The sequence below is a fragment of the Bombyx mori genome, chromosome 18 (genome assembly GCF_030269925.1).
Source record: "Bombyx mori chromosome 18, ASM3026992v2".
NCBI classification, from domain to species: domain Eukaryota; kingdom Metazoa; phylum Arthropoda; class Insecta; order Lepidoptera; family Bombycidae; genus Bombyx; species Bombyx mori.
Window position 1 is genome coordinate 10,402,806 of NC_085124.1, and position 20,206 is coordinate 10,423,011.

The 20,206-nt window shown below is 34.5% G+C and overlaps 3 protein-coding genes across 3 annotated transcripts; 2 read left to right on the forward strand and 1 right to left on the reverse strand.

The window, feature by feature from the left end:
* Positions 1-3,045: 3,045 nt before the first annotated feature.
* Positions 3,046-5,314, forward strand: LOC692891 (Myb-MuvB complex subunit Lin-52). Its single transcript, NM_001046735.1, is given in 4 exon segments — positions 3,046-3,094; positions 3,239-3,340; positions 3,597-3,689; positions 4,808-5,314. Coding segments are annotated over 4 exon segments (369 nt in total). The 5' UTR covers positions 3,046-3,063; the 3' UTR covers positions 4,951-5,314.
* Positions 5,315-5,874: 560 nt separating this feature from the next.
* On the reverse strand, positions 5,875-12,656 carry Cyp339a1 (cytochrome P450 CYP339A1). Its single transcript, NM_001127720.1, has 10 exons — positions 12,245-12,656; positions 11,388-11,625; positions 9,993-10,186; positions 8,845-9,043; positions 8,503-8,576; positions 7,668-7,774; positions 6,957-7,126; positions 6,597-6,662; positions 6,312-6,525; positions 5,875-5,985 (listed from the first exon to the last, which is right to left on the reverse strand). Exons 1-10 carry the CDS (start codon positions 12,603-12,605, stop codon positions 5,875-5,877), a joined length of 1,734 nt encoding a protein of 577 aa, NP_001121192.1. The 5' UTR covers positions 12,606-12,656.
* Positions 12,657-13,975: 1,319 nt separating this feature from the next.
* Positions 13,976-15,038, forward strand: LOC732937 (N-acetyltransferase; the record flags this gene model as incomplete). The annotated part of the gene is given in 3 exon segments (NM_001046936.1): positions 13,976-14,054; positions 14,175-14,498; positions 14,702-15,038. Coding segments are annotated over 3 exon segments (564 nt in total). The 3' UTR covers positions 14,934-15,038.
* Positions 15,039-20,206: the final 5,168 nt, after the last annotated feature.

A 20,206-nucleotide genomic window follows, 5' to 3' on the forward strand; every position in this document is an offset into this window, starting at 1 on the left:
TCTGTGAGTGTAACTAATTATTGACAGTTACACCTACCTTGACTACAAGATGGCAAAGGTATAATAATACGACACATCTCATTTTTAGTAGTCTCTTCAATTTCCTTGATAATAGTGAGTCTTTGCCGTTTCACAAATGCAGGCCGAGGTTCACTATGAGTGAATTTTCGTTTTCTATCTGCCCGACAATCGAATTTGGATGGTAAACAGTTTGGTTTCATTCGAATTCATTTGATGGAGCTCATTATCTTGTATTGCATATAATTTTCCATGTCGTTTTCGAGCTAAAACATGAAATAATTTTCCAACAATTTCAATACATAACCTATAAAAAAAATATTAAAATGTTATTTTACTAATGTTAGGAATATAATTTCGACTGTGTCAAAATGTTATTATAATGTATACCTACATTATCTCTTGAAAGATAAATAATGAACATATTTACTTATTTGTTTATATTACCTATGTGAACGAAGTCTTAACCTATCTTTTTTATACCTTCATAGCGATAGGTATATAGGAGGATGGAAAAAATGTATTTGGTCTACCTTTACGTGAATGCACATTATTTTATTTATTTATTTTTTAATTTTTTGAATTAAACTGTATACCAATTAATTGATCCTTCAGGATTTATAATTGTTTTTTTTTCACGATTAAAACCGCGTAGAAAGATTAGGCATTATAGTTGACGCATGCGCCATAGATTATACACTTATGGCATGCGCAGTACACATATTTTGTATACATTTATCCAACTAATACAAATAGTTAATTAAACAAAAAATGAGTAATTTCGAAAGAGAACAAACGTATTTTATATAAGAACAATCGAAAATGAATATTTACGAGTAATTAAGGACGAAAAAATATAAAAAATTGCAATCGAGGGGCTAACTTGTAGATATATTTTTAATATTTTTTTTAAAATAAATAAATGGGGAACAAACAATTATTAACAGTGAACAATCAAGAACAAAGGATGAACAAACGAATTAATAGAAAATAAGTAGAAAACAGGAAAAAAAAATTTTTTTGAGGGGCTAACTTCATTCACCCCATTTATTCAACTAATACAATTAATTAAACAAAAAATGAGTAATTTCGAAAGAGAACAAACGTATTTTATATAAGAACAATCGAAAATGAATATTTACGAGTAATTAAGGACGAAAAAATATTAAAAATTGCAATCGAGGGGCTAACTTTTAGATATATTTTTAATATTTTTTTTAAAATAAATAAATGGGGAACAAACAATTATTAACAATGAACAATCAAGAACAAATGATGAACAAACGAATTAATAGAAAATAAGTAGAAAACAGGAAAAAAAAATTTTTTTGAGGGGCTAACTTCATTCACCTGAATCAGCATGTGTTAAAAACTTTCGAATGAATAATGGAGCTGTCAAGGACGCGTAAAATTTCAAACTTGTTTTCTGTCACAGAAAAACAGAAACAGCTTTTTGTATTATACATCTACAGCTACATACACCACACACTGAACAGTTTTAAAATGTTCGTGGCCTAGTACGAACCGAGTCCAGGGTACTCGTACAAATAATTGAGCTATGAAATGAAATGAAATGCGTTTATTTCAGGCAACTTAAGCCCATAAAATTTCACATACAATTACATAATATTTAAATCAAAATACAATAAAATTAAAATTACAATAAATAATTACAATAAACTATGCTAGAGTTTAATTCATGAAGGCAGATATATTGCTTGTACTTATAGGAATTGACAAAGTATAGATATTTTAGCAGCAACGCAAGGCCGAAAGTTTTCTGATTTGTTTTACATCTTAAATTACTGTCCCTTCAGATGTTTCGCATAAGAATGATTGCTTATTAACTGTTTAATACCTATGAAAGTATGGATATATAAGTACGTTGCTGCTCGGATCTTTCCAAGAAGTCTACTAAACTCCCAAAGTGTAAATAATTTCCATCATTTATGTAACTGTGACATAATTTGATCTCATCGAATTCGACATTTTAAGTCGTCGTGGCCTAATGGATAAGACGTCCGGTGCATTCGTGTTGAGCGATGCACCGGTGTTCGAATCTCAGGCGGGTACCAATTTTTCTAATGAAATACGTACTCAACAAATGTTCACGATTGATTTCCACGATGAAGGAATAACATCGTGTAATAAAAATGAGACCCGCAAAATTATAATTTGCGTAATTACTGGTGGTAGGACATCTTGTGAATCCGCGCGGGTGGGTACCACCACCCTGCCTATCTCTGCCGTGAAGCAGTAATGCGTTTCGGTTTGAAGGGTGGGGCAGCCGTTATAACTATACGTGAGACCTTAGAACTTATATCTCAAGGTGGGTGGCGCATTTACGTTGTAGATGTCTAGTAACTCCAGTAACCGCTTAACACCAGGTGGGCTGTGAGCTCTTCCACCCATCTAAGCAATAAATAAAAAATCTCATCTCGATTCATTTAGTTTGATTTCGTCCCAATTCATAACTATTTCAGAGATATCAACATCATTTCCAGAAACAATAACCAAACAAGAAAATTTACACCACTTTGCTCCTCGCGTTCCAACGAAAAAGTCGATTGGTGATTTAAAGGGCATCTAGCAAGTACCCAAAGCTAAACTACGCTAACGTAGGCAGAAACAAATGCTAATTTCCTTTTCTAAAAATAATGTAATACAAGTAATGGCACTACTATCGAAGGGTGATTTGTAAGTCTCTCTATACGTTTGGACCATCATTTATCGTGTTTTATTTTGCAGGTGTAAATAAGCAACCATCTTCAGGTATAGCAATAGTGTTGATTCTAGTAATGAATTCTGCCTATGGATAATCGTTAAACAAGGTTGACCATGAGCGGTCAAATCGCCATAATTCTCAGAATTACAGAAATGGTATTTGGATTAGTAAAACTACGAAATATAAGTATACAAAGTGGACGCTTAACAAAGACAAAGCTGTATTTGTACGGTGTTGTAAGATTAAGTAGCTGGAACTAATTAGAGATTTTTATTGGTTCAGAGTGCTCTGTGGGTTTGAGAACCTAATCTATGGTGAACATGGCCGCGAAACAAAATTCAATCGTTGATGGTATTTTTATATTATTTTGAGCCTATTTTCCCCAAAAACTTTAACCAGTTCGTCTTTTAATTTTGATACATAAGTCCTAATCAATATATTAGTGCAAATTAGTATCAGGTCGAGGGTGTTACTTTATTTGTGGTTTTTTTTCAGACCAAGCATCATCCGATGATATTCCGTTGACATCCTTAGAGGAAAGTCTTTTCAGTTCGGAGAAGCTTGATAGAGCTTCACCAGAACTATGGCCTGAACAAAGTAAGTTTTTCAATTAGCTTTCACACTCACAGTATTCACTTGACTTGTAAACAAATGTGTTTCGTTTTTCAAATTATGGCGCGATAATGTTTTGGATCGTGATGTTGTCAGTTGTCACTCCTTTCTTTATGTTGCGAACGTAACATGTTTCGGTTAGAAACGAACTCTTTTGAACATTAAACTTATACAATGGAGAAGAATAACGTTAATCTCACTTCTGAAGAAGAATCTCAGTGTTCCAACGATTCTTTGACAGTTCCGGGAGTATCGGAGTTTGCACCGATGCCAGGCACGCAGGAGCCTTCCTGGAATGAAGGTCTCACAAAACAGGACTACACTTACATGCAACGTAAGTACATTTCTTTAAATATATTCCAATAGTGGTTAGTTATTAAATGAAGTAAAAGTTTAATAACTATTGCTTTAATCTTGTAACATGAAATGGTCCGCGGCGCACAATTATTGTTGCCATTCACCGCCTTTGGTATCTTAATGAGCTACAGCATGGGAAAGGAGCTATTTACAATTACTAAATTAATGGAATAAATATTATTTTTTACTTCCAGGTGAACCAAAAATTAATGTATATTTTAAATAAATATATTCATTATAATTTTCATATAAGTAAAATATATTTTCAATCACCATTAAACCTAGCAATAATTAAAACTACAATTTGATCTCTTATTCATTACAAATAAATAAAACTGTCATTTAAACAAGACAAAGTATTAAATTATCACGGAAACAAGGGATTATATTGACAATATGTGACCCAAATGTTTTTTATCCAACAGTTAACACTTAGGAGTTTAATAGTATTTTGAACATTTCACAAGTAGAGCATTTGAGAGACAAGGGAGAGGAAATTAAACCATAAATTTTTGCGCTCAAAGGATTGAATTGAATACATTCCAAAAAATAATTGGAGCAACTTATTATCGTAAATAGTATCACAATTAATTTTAGTTGTATTTTATGATAATCAAACATTAGAACCTTAATTGCACTTACATTTGCTACTGTCAAGTAAAATAATCAATAGTTTATTGTTTTATAAAAAATATTTTCACTTAATGTGAAAGTCAAAAAAGAAAAAATTAACTTCTGGTACAATCCCCAGTATTAGATGAAACAGTAACCTATTCATTAAGAATAAATTGTTAAATTTTATAAATCTGTATGTTATAAAGATCAGGACCAGTAATAAAAGGATCTTAATACTCCAAGACCATCAAAAAAGTTTTACTCCAAAATATATTTAATGATTAAATGATAAAAAGTGCTGCATTCGATACCACAACTTTCTTATTACAGAGGAGCGACTGCTTTCATTGGAAGCAATAGTGTCTTACAAAGTAATTAAAAGCAACATGTTTATGGATAAAAATGAAACTAATTAATATGTGATGAAACATTAAAAAATTCAATACTTGTTATTTAACAATAGTTTTTTTTTTTTTATAGAACTTGGAACACTTACAGTGAGTGGTCTCATCATGGAAGTCAAAAAACTTCATGACTTAGCTTATCAACTGGGCCTGGAAGAAGCTAAAGAGATGACCCGTGGAAAATACTTGAATATATTTGCATCAAAAAGGCAACGGTAGATACTTAATTTCAAGAGGAGTAAGTGTAGTCCTAGCATTAAAATGTTTTTTTTTTTGTTTTTGAAATTTGCAGATATTACTAAAGCTATGTATAATCTTACCTTTCAGTCTAAAATTTCTAACTTCAAATAATTGTAGTGGTCATGAGAGTAACTCTTATCAATCAACCCTTAGCATTGTGGTAACAAGCAATATTATTTACCTGTGACCACTTCTCAGATCAATCACATTTGTGTAAATTTCAGTTTCATTTAAACTTTGCATTACTACAAAGCAACTTTAATGACAGCAGCTAAATTGTGATATACAATGAAGGTTCCCTTTTTGAAACATGAGATTAGTTTAAATTATATTTTGTATTTTCTATCTTTGGAATGCACAACTACTTTGGTTCAGATGTGAAAATTTGATGGATATTTATTAGTGTAAATGATATATTTGAATATATTAGAATTGTGAATTAATATAATGAATGTATTGAATTTGTGGTACTAAATAATTACTTTGAAAATAAAATACTACAACCTATAGGATTTGCATGCTAGTACTGCACAGATGCTGCTACTATAGACATGACCATAAATTGTGTCTGGTGCAATATTAGTCTTTATATGATTAAAATAAGAAAACCTTGTTTTGTTGTTATCTTATTGGAGAAACTTTTTGAACAACTCAGACAGCTCAAAACGTATATAATTATGCTTTTGAGTTAAATTATTGTATTAATGATTCATTGTAAATTCTATATTTTTTAGACTTTAGAAAATATGCATAATATTTTAATTGGATAAATTAACTTAGATAATATGCAAATATTTGTTTAGAAGATTAAATTAAAAATAACTTATTTAAACTCAATATTTTATTTTAACAACCCAACTTTTATATTTTCCTTCAAGACAATAAGTTAAAACTACAGAAATATTAAATTCTATCAATAAACCTTAATTTCAATGCTCTCTTAGGTCTTGCAATAAAGCTTCGTGTTGGTTCCAAATCACCATAGTGATATTCCAGTTTATATTTTTGTAAAAGCTGAAAGATAATATCTGTTATTGGATAATTTATACATGCTTGACCTTATTTCTGTCATAGATGTAAATTTATTGTCTTTTTGTACTAGTTTTTTTAGTAGACATCATATTATTATGACATGACATGAACATGGTTTCCCAAGAGCTATGACATGTCCTTCTTCAAACGAGGCTTGTGGAGAGTATTAAGCGGTAGGCAGCGGCTTGGCTTTGCCCCTGGCATTGCTGAAGTCCATGGGCGACGGTAACCACTCATCATCAGGTGGGTCGTGCGCTCATCTGCCTACCAGGGCAATAAAAAAAAATGACAATTTAAATATACATTACCTTGACAGTCAAGAGAGACATCATAGTTTCGGCTATGTTTTGGCCTAGACATTTTCTAGCACCATATCCAAAAGGAATTGAAGCAAACAAGTGATATTCATTAGAGTCTGACTTCAGCCATCGTTCTGGACAGAATGTGTTTGCATCATCATAATTACTTTCTTTTAATGATGCATCTTGGGTAGACATGATAATTAAAGTTCCACGTGGAATGCTGTAAAGGCAATGGTGAGATCAAGGAAACTTCAAATAGATTAATAATATGAGGTCACTTCATGCACTAACTTATATTTATCCAGAGTTATATTTTTCGGCAATATTCTTGTAAGCACTGGAATTGGAGGTGTTAATCTGAAACAAACCATAATATGTACACTATAATTATTACTATTTTTATCACATATACTGGTGAATTCGCTCACAGTCCACCTGGTGTTAAGTGGTTGCCGCAGCCCACATTCACCATAACGTCAATACCTATCTTGAAATAAAAGGAAATGAAATAATGAAATAAAAGGTCATCAATCAGGCCTCAATAGCTTGAAAAGTGAAATGCATGGCTGTTCGGCAGGGTGTAATTATTAAACATATTTTATTCTGCTGCTTAGGCTTTTTGTATCATTAACATAATAATGTTATTTTTACCTTAATGTTTCTTTGATACACGCCTGAAGGTATGGTGTTTGCTCTCTTATTTTTGTTAAATCCATAATTTTCTGCTCAGGAAAATTTTCTTGGATCTCTTTATAAAGTATTTTCTGAGCTTTTTGGTATTTCGCTAAATAGTATAAAAGAAATGATGTTGAAGAAGTAATCTGAAATGTTATTGGAAAGTGTCACCAAGAATTTGAAAAGATTTATTGTCTTACTTTAAAAAGTCACGTCACAAAAATTATGACATATTTTCTTGTTCGTGATTTTGGTGCTTCATGGAACAAAGAGTGAAAGAAGCAATTCTTTATCCTGGGAAAATGTAATCCTGGGAAAATAAAAATGAATTGCTGTTCGTTAAAGGTTAGTCTCGCTAAAACTCGAGAACGGCTGGACCGATTTTGCTAATTTTGGTCTTGAATTATTTGTGGAAGTCTAGAAAAGGCTTAAAAAGTAAATAAATATGAGAATGCTCGGAATTAAATAAAAACAACAATTTTGTTTTTCCTTTGACGTGTCCCCCGTCGGACGGATTCCTTTTGTTTGTTTTAAGTTTATTTTATACAAAGGTTTAGGTCTTTGATTTATCGATGACGCACTACAAAGTCTGCCGGGTCAGCTAGTTTAAATTTTATACTTATCGCGAAGAAAAATAAGGGACGTGTCATGTGTAGTATCATGTACAGTTAGGCGCTAAGCAATTACCGTATTGACTCCAATCAGCAACATGTCCATAATGACGGTTGCTATATCTTCAGGATTCATCTTTTCTTGACCGAGCAGCATTGCGTTGATCAAAATATTGCTATTGGCTGCACAAGAAACGGATATTAACAATTGCTACATAGACCAGATAATTTTTTCCAATCGTACGAAGATTCCGGTCAGCTAATTGTGATTGCCGTCTATGTTAATGGTTGGTCAAGCTGCTAATCAATGAGGATAAGAGTATCCGATAGACGTTTTAAATCTTTTTAGAAGACACGTCACAGCCGAGGAAGGAATCGTCGTAGAGACGTTATTCACAGTTTAATGGAATTCGGAAAAATTATATGGAATAGCACTGTGGTGTGATTCAACCATTACCTTGCTTATTGCTGCTGCGAAGCAGTCGTGTATTTCGGTTTAAAGCAGTCTTTCCCAAAGTGGGCGATAACACACCTTTGTGGGCGCTGCAGGCCTAATGGGGGGCGGTAAAAGACCCAGAAAATAAATGGGGGCGTTGTGTCGAGGCTTGAGAGGCGATTTGTAATTTCATCTAGGAGGACTCTTAGATATTGACTGAGCTCTCGCTATAGTGGTTGTTAAGAAGGTGAAAACATGGGGGCGCTAAAAAATTCTCAAAGTGGTCAGTAGACAATATAAGTTTGGGAACCCCTGGTTTAAAGCATGAGCAGCCGTTATATTGACTTGACTTCTACTTCATATCTAATTATCAGTGTCGGTATTCACTTTATGATACCTCTAGGCTCGGATAATACTAAACATGGGGGGAAGGAGGTTATTCATCTAGACTCTAGCTAAAGCAAAAAAAACTTACGGTATTGCTCTTCGATTTCTTTAGCTTTGTATGAAATGGCCTGTTCTGCCTCCAGGACGTATTTGCCAATCAAACTGAAAAGAAAAGTGTATTTTGAAGAAAACACGTTTTTTTTAATTGGACACCACAAATACATTATCGTTAGTAAACAAATATAAAAGCAACAATGGTAGGCTTTACGGCTTAGAACGATATCTTTAAGCAAGCATGTATAGAAAAATTATAGCAATTTTTTTCGTATCAAAAATGTTACAATTTGGGGCAATTCAACACAAGAACACATTTAAAAATATTAAGAGTAATTCGTTTTGTGGGTACAAAATGTAATAAAAATATGCTTACCTATCCAAACTATCACAGTATTTGACCAAAGAATACCAAGCTGGAGTAGATAATATCTTCCACCACTGTAAACCGGACTCGCATTTGATGACTGCTTCGGTAGCCTTCTCCAAACTATGATACATCCAAGACATGTCGCATTGACTGTATACGAGATCAGTGTCTAACATTGAGAACTTCTTCGAAAACAGTATCAGACCTGAAAATGGAAAACCTTTGTTGTGAAACAAGATATCTGGCAATACTAACAAGATGCATATTGGCTGTCTATAAAATTATTTACAGTCTAGCTTTTCCCCCCCTATCCATTCGCTGGTAGGCTAAGAGGCTATTTCAGGTGCATGAGGACGGGTATTTGACCTCTCGGAATCAACCTCAGAGAATTTGCTAGCCTAGCCTAGCTAGCCTAGCCTAGTAAGAGCAGTGCTCCGCAGTCGATCATCGCTCTCGTCGAACCCATCGCTTGCGACGAAGGGCTCAGCGAATAAATTAACCCACAGACATAGCACACTGAGTTTCTCACCTGATCTTCTCAGTGGGTCGCGTTTCCGATCCGGTGGTAGATTCTGCGAAGCACAGCTCTTGCTAGGGACCGTGTTAGCAACGTCGTCAGATTTGAGCCCCGTGAGCTCACCTACTAGCTCGGTGACGCTGATATGGTCTCTCTAGACTATCAGCTTAGGCAGCAAAAAAAAGCTCCGCTGAATCTACCATAGGATCGGAATCGCGACTTACTGAGAAGATCCGGCGAGAAACTCAGAGGGCTATGTCTAGAGGCTAATTCGCTCGTCGACCGATGCTTGAAGAGCTTAAACCGAGAGTGGATTATGGCGGATACGATAAGACATGCTTCGGAAGACGGCGGCTTTGCGTTACCTCGTCGCTTGGGCGGATATCTAATTAGCGGTGGTCACGATAAGAGGGCTATTGTGTGAAGTCTAGCATTGGTAAATTATAGCTCATAAGTAATTAAAAGGTTTATATTGAATACTCTATTAACGATTCCAAAACACTCGAATTTTACTTTTTTCTGTTTGTAAGTTAAAATTTATTAGCGTATCAAATAAAACCCACAAACTAATTAGAGGACTTGGTGGCATTGCTAAATCAATTATTTCTTGGTATCCAAACTTGGGCAGCACACTTACCCAAGCAATCAAAAGCCCATTTATGTAGATCTTTATACAAATCTTTTGGGATCTCGTCTTGGTGATTCCTCATGTTATAAATTTTTTGAGAAAAGTATTCACAAATGTCATCGATTCCTTGAATATGATAAGTGACCGCATTGTGCAATGGAGTGTATATAATAGATCGTTGACGACTCCATTCCTCTCCGTTACTCCATGAAACATAAAATTTAACAGCTATAATTTTTAGATAAAATACTTGACGCCAAGTTTAGTCAAATAAAAACGCAGTTACTAAATATATAACTAATAAAGCTAACCTATTTATGTAAATAAAAATCAATGTAGGTTCATGGAATAGAAAGTATCTGTAATTGTTCTGTAAGCGTTCTTAAACCATTCATACGATTGTGATTAAGCTTGGCGCAGTTACTGGCACTCCAGGGAAGACTTCTATCATAGTAGCACCAACGAACGATAGGAGCCATACGATTGGTTATAACCAGGAATCGATGTTTTTTACACAATTAACTATGGTTACAAAAGAGCACGACCGGGTTACAACAGTAATTAATAAAAAAATATTATATGATGTTGAAAAATAAACTAATAAGTATAATTACTGGTGGTAGGACTTTTTTGAGTCCGCACGGGTAGGTGCCAACGCCGTGCCTGTTTCTGCCGTGAAGCAGTGATGAATTTCGGTTTGAAGGGTGGGGCAGCCGTTGTAACTATACTGAGACCTTAGAACTTATATCTCAAGGTAGGTGGCGGCATTTACGTCGTAATGTCTATGGGATCCGGTAACCGCTTAACACCAGGTGGGCTGTGAGCTCGTTCATCCATGTATGCAAAAAAATACTTAAAAATTTCAAAATCCATCTCCTTTTTTAACCATCGCACCACTCGCCACGAGAACAGAGTCACTCATCAAAACCGTTAAAGTCAAATCAAGGATACATTTATTTCTTATTGATTTAATAAGCAAATGACCCCGCGGTCCACAAAATGGAAAGTGGTAACGGCTGCCCCTGTAAATCGGCAGCGCTAAGGAGATCTCCGCCTTTTAATTACTCTCTTCCTAAAATACTCTCCTTAAGCCTCTTTGATGAAAGACATGTAGCGCTCTGAAAATACCGCTTATCCTGGAGCTCAACATACTTGAACAGAAGTTTCGCAATAATGCACTACACCAGTGGATAGTGATCCTAGGACCACTTCCTTATCTAGATAAAGCTGGTGATCTCTGCTTCATACGTAGTATGTAACATTAACGACGACCACATTATCAGATCTATGCACATCGCCATAATCTACCCAATCTACAATTACAGTACCTTTTTGTCATACTTAGATTGTCTTTTATTTATGAGAGAGAAAGAGATAGTAAGAATAATAAAGAAAATAAATTACAGTGTGTAAAGTCCTCCATAGATATGATTTCTGTGTTCAATACGGTATTTTTCCAGGGAATCCAATGTTGACCTGACAGGGCAATCACCTTCTATCGTGTACACTTTTTGAATATGATCCGGGTGGTTGATCAGTACAATGTCATTACCCACTGGGCTTATAAAGCGTACCACAGGACCGTACTCATCGAATAGAGCGGAAAACTTTTTCAAAGGCTTTCTACTATTTATGAAGGTTCCTAGAATTGTAATGTATTTCATGTTGAATGCAGTTTTTTTTAAATGCATTTTAAGCCACAAGTACACAGTAGTGGTGCTGTGCCGTATCCTCGTTGCAACCACATTGGTGGCATACGGCCGTTGGCTCTCTCCAAGCAGCAGAGGTTACGTCGGCAGCAACTGCGCGGGCAGGAAATTAAGACGCTCTCGGTCAGCTCGCTCTCTTCTTGAGACCGGGATAACTGCCTCCGTCCGTAGACTGGGTATTGGGTTCATTAAGCGACTTGCCTAGGCATTCTATGTAGGTTGTTTAAACTAGATGCAATGATAAATTCAAAAAAAAAAAAAGAAATTGGACGCCTACGATAGGCAGGACATGTAGTTCAAATGGAGGAGAGCGGAATGCCAAGACAACTACTCTATGGCAAACCAGAGGGCCGCAGAAGTCGTGGCAGATCCAAACTCCGATGGTTAGATGGCGTAGAGCACGACCTCAAAGTTATCGGTGTCAGGAACTGGAAGGAGAAAGCCCTGAACAGAGCAGTCTGGAGAGACATACTGGACCAGGCTGAGGCCCACCCTGGGCTGTAAGGCCTAAGATGATGATGAATGATAAATTCTAAATAAATTGATACTAACCTATGTTGACTCCAAATGTCAGTATACCAGCAGTCAGTTGAGTGCCGATATCCGATAAATACTGACGCACTGTCGACAAATACTTCAATGATTTCGGACCTGGTACATCGTCAAAAGGTAACACGACAGATTCCTTGTTGGTCAACATCATTGGAATAACTCTTGCTGTTGGAAATATTTCGTTGGTATTTTTGTTTTCAACAGGCAAAGCACCGATCGGTGAATGTTCTTGTTTCAGATCATCTTTTGATAGTTGTTGAGGAATCGCACTTTGACTTGAATTTGGACTTCTACTTAAAAATCTCGATAGTAAATGCAACCTTCCGTGTAACTGAAGGTGGCGAACTTGACACATTAACATTTTTATTTTTATTAGAAATTATGAGGGTTTTTATCAGAAATCTGAAATTTCAAGATATCGAAATGCCAATAAAACAATGGAAGATCTTGAGTAGGTAATTTGAATTTTTGCGCTTCTTTTCCTTTTTTATTTCTCATATGAATAGGCAAAGGATTGTAGCCCAGCTTTGTCTATGGAATTTATTTATTTGTGGGGTAGAGGGTATAGCCAAATTCTAGTCATAGGGCTATGTGGGTAGCGGTAGTTAAATGTGAATGAGCTCCATAGACCTTTACTTCAATGATGAGCTCACGATCCATTTGTTGTGATATGGTTTCCGGAGCCCATAAAAATCACAACGTGCTATTTGCCAAACTTGCCTTGTTTACTTAGTGCGAGGTTTTTTAAAGTTCTCGATAGCGTATAAGTTGACTCAAATTTGTATGGAGCTGGAACACTCCATGTCCCCGTAAAACCAAGTGCCCTCGTAAGGAGTTACGACCCGTGAAGAAAGCAGTTGGAACAACGCGCCTAGCAGCAAACGAAGTCAAATGTGAGAACGTTAAAGAACACGTACTAAGCACTGGCACAAAATGGCTGTCTCATTATTCAAACCGGCTGCTTCGCTGCTACTATTTCAAGGAATTGAATTTAAACCCTTACTTATTACTACCTTATTTCTGTCGGGAGGCAGTGACACGTTTCGGTTTAAAGGTTGGAGCAGCCGTTGTACTGAAAAACTAAAACTCAGAATTAATGTCTCAACGTGGGTGGCCACATTTACGTTTTTGGTGTCTTTGGGCTCTGGTGACCACTTATAACCAAGTGAGCCGTGAGTTCGTCCAGCCATCTTGCATTAAAAAAAGTGGCCAACAGTCAACAATTCAACAAAATTTCATTTTGTACCTTTTTACGATTGGGTTTCCTGCAGTACACAAGCAGAACAATAATAATTTAGAAAAAATTATGGAAAAAAAATTTCAATTATTAATTAATTAAAATTTAAATAATTAATTAAAAAAAATAAAATGATTTATTTATTTATTTATTATTTAGATTTTATGGCCTAGTAACTTGCCTTTAGGTACGTAAGTACTTTACGAACAATGATATGAAGCGGTTAATTTCAACTTTAACCAATCGGTATGAAATTAAATCGAATGAGATGTACTTTTTCAGCAGCTTTGTATCATTTTCCCACACATTTAAACCTAAAGAAACACGAAATTGAATTCACAAAGCTTGGCTCCGTACGTTTTCGCTAAAAAGCCCAAAAACTCGAGGTAAAAGCCCACAGACTAAAATAAAGGAGTAAATTACATTAAGTAGTCTGTGCAGTCAGATTTAGATTCCGTACGTAGATGGCGGGAGTGGACTTGTCTTGTGTTGTAGAATTGAGTAGATTAGGTAAAGTTAAATTTTAGTGTTTATATACTTAGCTTAGTTGAATCTAGTTGTTAAAATGACTAGGTAAGTCTCCATTAAACTTATATAACATAAACATGAATGTTCATTTATCATAAGGCTTGTATCAAAAAAGTATCATCAATATCATTTGAGTTTCTTTCAACCAGCACATTCCCTTTACAGAGCTAAAATAGAACTCGGCGACGTGACGCCGCATAATATAAAGCAGTTGAAAAAATTGAACACAGTTGTATTTCCAGTGTCATATAATGATAAGTTTTACAAAGATGTTCTGGAGGCTGGTGAACTCGCAAAATTAGCTTATTATAATGACATAGTGGTGGGAGCCGTGTGCTGCAGGATAGACACATCGGAGAACTCTCGGCGGCTTTACATTATGACACTGGGATGCTTGTATCCATATAGAAGACTTGGTATTGGTTCAATGATGGTTAAGCATGTGCTCAATTATGTGAAACAGGATGGAAATTTTGACAGTATTTTTTTGTGAGTATATACTTTATCATCAGGTCAGGTTTATCATCAGTTGCTTAGCTTCAGATTTGTTTATTTATTGAATCAATGTCTATATATATATATTGAGATTGAAGGTTAAATATCTTAATTGGTCCTTTGGAGTGTGTGAAGCAATTCAAGTAAATATTAATCACAATTAATACAGTAAATAAAAGATACAATCTTTATTTTAGACACGTACAAGTGAATAATGAAGGTGCAATAGACTTTTACAAGAAATTCGGCTTTGAAATTGTTGAAACAAAAGAACGTTACTATAAGAGAATAGAACCAGCAGACGCTCATGTCTTACAAAAGACCATAAGACTACCGAGCACACCTTTGGTCAACGGGTCAGTATCACACACAAAGACAAACGGCTATGATGCAGGCTCACAACAAAACAACATAATGTTTTATTTGTAAATTCTGGACTATGTCAAATGAGCAAGTGATAATTATGTTAAATAACAGTCATGATTAGAGCTAAATGTAATTATAGCAGTTAATAAGTAATTACTAACTTTAAGTTGAATCCATACCCAATGTTCAGTAAGATTAAACCAAAAATTAGGGTGCCAAATTCTACATCTCAGAAATTTCTTTGATAAACAAATTAAATGCTACCACCTTACATTTAATATTACATAATATTGAGGCCTAAAAGTAAATTTGTATAAATTTTCACTATATGTTTAACTATATGTTTTAAAATCTGTTTTTCCTCATGAGTTTTTGTATCTACTTCATTCACATAATGTGATACTTGAAAAAACAAGCAGGCACTATCCTTGAAGGAATATGAATATGATTAAGGGTTGATTTTTCAATCAATATGAAATATCCATCAAGTAAATTAGAACTTATATCGAAACTGATTGAATTGAAATTATTTTCTGTACAGAACTGTAGTTGTTAATTTATCTTGTATTTTATCCTATGAATAATTTTCACCGAATGGTTAAAAAGTCGCCTGTAATCCAAAAATAAGTAACAAGTTTCATAATGTAAAGGCAAAATTTTATAGTTTCATAATGTAAAGGCAAAATTTTATATTAAGAAATAGTACTTCTGACTGACCATATTCATCCAAGGCATTGATATCAGTTGTTGATAAGAATCGTTTTATTGGTTTATGAACTGTAATCAAAAAATATTTACATTAGACAGTAAGATATTGTAGTAAAGAAACAACACTTAGAATCTACTTTTGTATGGATTCTTAATTTTAATAAAAATAGTTGGAGATAGAGATCACAAAATAAAGAAAGAATTGTGCATGTCATGCAAAAACGACCCTAATTATAATACATTTGAAAAATTTTCTGAATCTAAAATCGGAACAAAAATGTTATCCACAAAGCAAAATTAGTTATAAAGAATTAAGTAAACAGTGTCATAAGGCAAAGGTCACTTATAATTTTAGAAGTTCAACTACAGCATATAAAAATATATGGCAAAAGAGAGAAAAAAAATCATTCACCATTTTTTTTTTTTTAAATGATAAGGTTTATCAATATATGAAAATATTACATTTCCTAAAACATTGTGGTTTTCTGTATCTCTAATATGGCAAGTGATACACATTTCACTACCACAGAAATTTATTTCCTTTGGGGTGATATGGTCAGCATGATCATTTGACAAAATAAATTTTAGTTTTAAATAAATAACAATCTGGTATCATATAATTTTTATTTGAACCTACGTTTTAAGCATTCATCATCTGATTTATACATTCTATAAATAAAAAATTCATAATATATAATCTAATAGTTGTAGTTCTAGTAACATTTTCATAAAACATAAAAGTAGTGTCCATTTTTCTTCACATAATAAATTTGTAGTATTTACTTGTAAGATAATAATAGTATATTTACATTAAGCTCGATTTCCAAAACGAACGTTTGTACGCCTCGCAATGAATTGAACATTGAAGTAATGAACGTGAAAAATATGATTTTAAACAGCTATTATACTACAGGATTTTGTTTGCTTGTTTTGTGTAAATTATGTTGAAAATATAACGTATTTTTTATTGTTACGGTTATTAACTACACGCGCATTTTAACAATGTATTTGATTTAATTTGCGTGCGTAGCTCCAGCAAATGTAAAGGGGGTACTAGATGGTTCATCTAAAGAACATTTCTAGTAAGACAACAAGTGATGATGTGTAATAAAATATTCATGAGCAAGGTAAAATTGATAATTTGGGATAATCATTAATACGCGTGTGTTAATAATTCCATAAAGATTCAGGCGCGGATGGAGCATCTTTGATTGCAGGTAAATCTATTGAAAGGTCAGGAAATGTTAATGATTTAATTGTTCTTGTTCGCTCGTCACAATGTAGGTAACTTAAATTTTCCAACTGCAAGAAGTTAATTGCAACAATGCTTAGTTTTTCATCTCTGCAGTAAAATTTGGTATTGATGTGAAATTTTAATGGAAATTTTCAAGTCTACAGAATAGTGTCTTAGGATTGTAATGGTGCAGTTCTGCTATGAAACGACAGGATCAAGCGGTCTAGGCGTTTCATTTCCGATGGATATTATTATGATAAGATCATGAAAATAACTGTGTTTCACAAACATACGTCAAATAACGAATCCTGTCTTCGTATTGAATATCTGGCGTAACGAAAAAAGTTTTAATGGCAATATTCATGATATTTCCTTCAAAACTGACGAATTTCCCAAATATACTTTTAACCTCTAATTTATCCGCATAGGTATACAATTTTGGAAAATCAGAATCAGAATAATTGCCAGTTTTAAATATATGGACAAAAAACTATGAAATTAAAATGTTAAGAGGGCTTGTTACCGCTAATTCTTTAGATTCATTCATAAAAAATGAATATAATAGGCAGAGAACCGTCTAGTACCTCGCCTGAAGCTATTCTTATATCTGTTACCAAAATTTGTAATGTAAACTTTGTATTATTACCCATAACTACATTTGAATTCAGACTAGCAGTACATAACTACTAGATTAATAAACAATTTTAAATAAACTGTTTTTTGAAATGTTTGATTTACCTTCATTGTTTTTATGTTTGTTTAAAAGAATATTTCCAAGGGCATTAATAGAAATGATTAGCAGAACAGAGTAGACGACTTTTTTATATATTATTATATTCTTTTTATTGTTTAGGTTTGTGAACGAGCTCACGGCCCACCTGGTGTTAAGCGGTTACCGGATCCCATAGACATCTACAACGTAAATACCGCCACCTACCTTGAGATATATGTTCTAAGGTCTCAGTATAGTTACAACGGCTGCCCCACTCTTCAAACCGAAACGCATTACTGCTTCACGACAGAAATAGGCATGGGTGGTGGCACTTACCCGTGCGGACTCACAAAAAGTCCTACCACCAGTAATTACGCAAATTATAATTTTGCGGGTTTGATTTTTACTACACGATGTTATTCCTTCACCGTGAACATTTGTTAAGTATGTATTCGTTAAGGACGTCTTATCCTTTAGGCCACGACGACGTAAGCGAAATGAAGCAATTTCGAGATAAAAATAGGATCTATTTACGCCAGCGGCGAAAAAATTGTGACATTATTAAACCATTGGGGTCAAAATGTTGCTGAGTCATATAATATGTATACTTTTTTCTATTAGGTTTAATACAGTGGAGTTAATATTTCTAGAGCCCTTTTAAGTTTTCATAGAATCAGTGTGATGGATTGTGGATAGTTAAAATATGTAAATAATTTGATTCCAGTAGTATTATATATTTCGTTATCATACTGGAGGTGTTATTATGTTCTAATTTTGTGATAAAACGTCATCATAGGATGATAAATAGGATTGATCATTATTCATTGAACGTTAACCTTGAGTTACCGTTACTTATTACTGCAAAGCGATTAATGAGTTACCCGATATTGAAATACAAATGTGGCTTCGACCTCAAGGTAAGAGAGCATCGATCGATATTGACGTTGTGTAGACGTAGGTAACTACGAAACAAAGTAAGACTTTTTCCTGCTCACTTATCGGTAAAAAGGTGAACGGCAGCATTAATTTTTATTGCACCAGCATCTACTTAACGTGTGCACAATAAGAATTGTTTAATCTAGTAAAATGTGCTATACAAAGTGTTCTGTAATAATTTTGCGAGGTACTCTGTTGAAATAATTATTATCGCTAACACAAAAATATTATTCTTTAAGGACCGGTCTTTGTGGCGAGGCTTGGGGAAGGCCTATGTCCAGCAGTGGATGTCTGTGGGCTGATAATAATATAATATATAATATATATATAATAAGTTGCTAAGTTCTTAGTCTTTGTTAATAGTATTTTTCATAATGCGTCCTTAGTAGTAGGTATTTAGTTAATAGTTTTTTATAACTTTCCTAATTTTAAGTAAGGACATGTGATACGAATAGTTCTGCACATTTCGTTAATGCGAAGAAATACCGACATTCGGCTCGAGTACTTATTTTAATGCAATAGCACTATCTTATTTTTGTGTACAGAAAACAAACAAATCAGTCAATATTTTTTTTAAATCTGCATTGAAATTAGTGAGAATGAATGGTGCCAGCGACGTCATGAACCATTTTCTCCTGTGATATGTGCAACAACTTAGCACTGTGACAGCACCTGATATCATAGAGATAAGGAAACTCAAACAGATCAGTTAGACTGGGAGGAAACCGAATATAGGAAACCGAAGTAATATGTAGGCACTTTTATTAATATACCTATCGATTGTATGAAAAATGCAATGGTAGATTTAATTTCAATGAAAAGCGTTTGTGACAATCAAGCAAGTAATGATTTAGCTAATTCTGCTATTTTATGCAGCAGACATGGCAAAATAATAAATTAGTCATCTGTTTATATCTGGCGGTGGGGCATGTTGCTAGGCCGCTCGGGTAGGTATAATTATTAAAGTAATCATAGTATTCCATTCATTTTTGAAGTGATAACTTATGGGGGAGTAAGCCGCGTCTTTACCTATCGCGTTATGGCGCCAGTTTGTCTAATCTCTCTTTCTCTCATGCATACCGCAGCGGTACTGAGAACGCTCAGAACGCATGTAACTCCTAACTATTTCTATATCTTTTTCAATTTATATTACAATTTTTATTACATATACTGGTGGTAGGACCTCTTGTGAGTCCGCGCGGGTAGGTGCCACCGCCCTACCTATTTCTGCCGTGAAACAGTAATGCGTTTCAGTTTGAAGGGCAGGGCAGCCGTTGTAACTATACTGAGATCTTAGAACTTATATCTCAAGGTGGGGGGCGCATTTACGTTGTAGATGTCTATGGGCTACAGTAACCAATTAACACCAGGTGGCCCGTGAGCTCGTCCACCCATCTAGGCAATAAAAAAAAGGATAATAATATACATCAAATTTAAGGAAAAATCTAAGCTTTTCTCAAGTTAAACGATTTCAATTTAACAAGTAGGTTAGCTCACGGTGCTCAAACCTGGGGACGTTGCTAACACTAACCCTAGCAAGAGCAGTGCTTCGCAGAATCTACTACCGGATCGGAAACGCGACCCACTGAGAAGATCCGGCGAGAAACTGAGTGGGCTGCCTGTGGGTTAACTTACTCGCCAGGCCCTTCGTCGCAAGCGACGGGTTCGACGAGAACGATGACCGGACAAATTTTCACAAATTTCAAGACATCGGACGAACTTTAAAACCTGTATTCAAACCACACA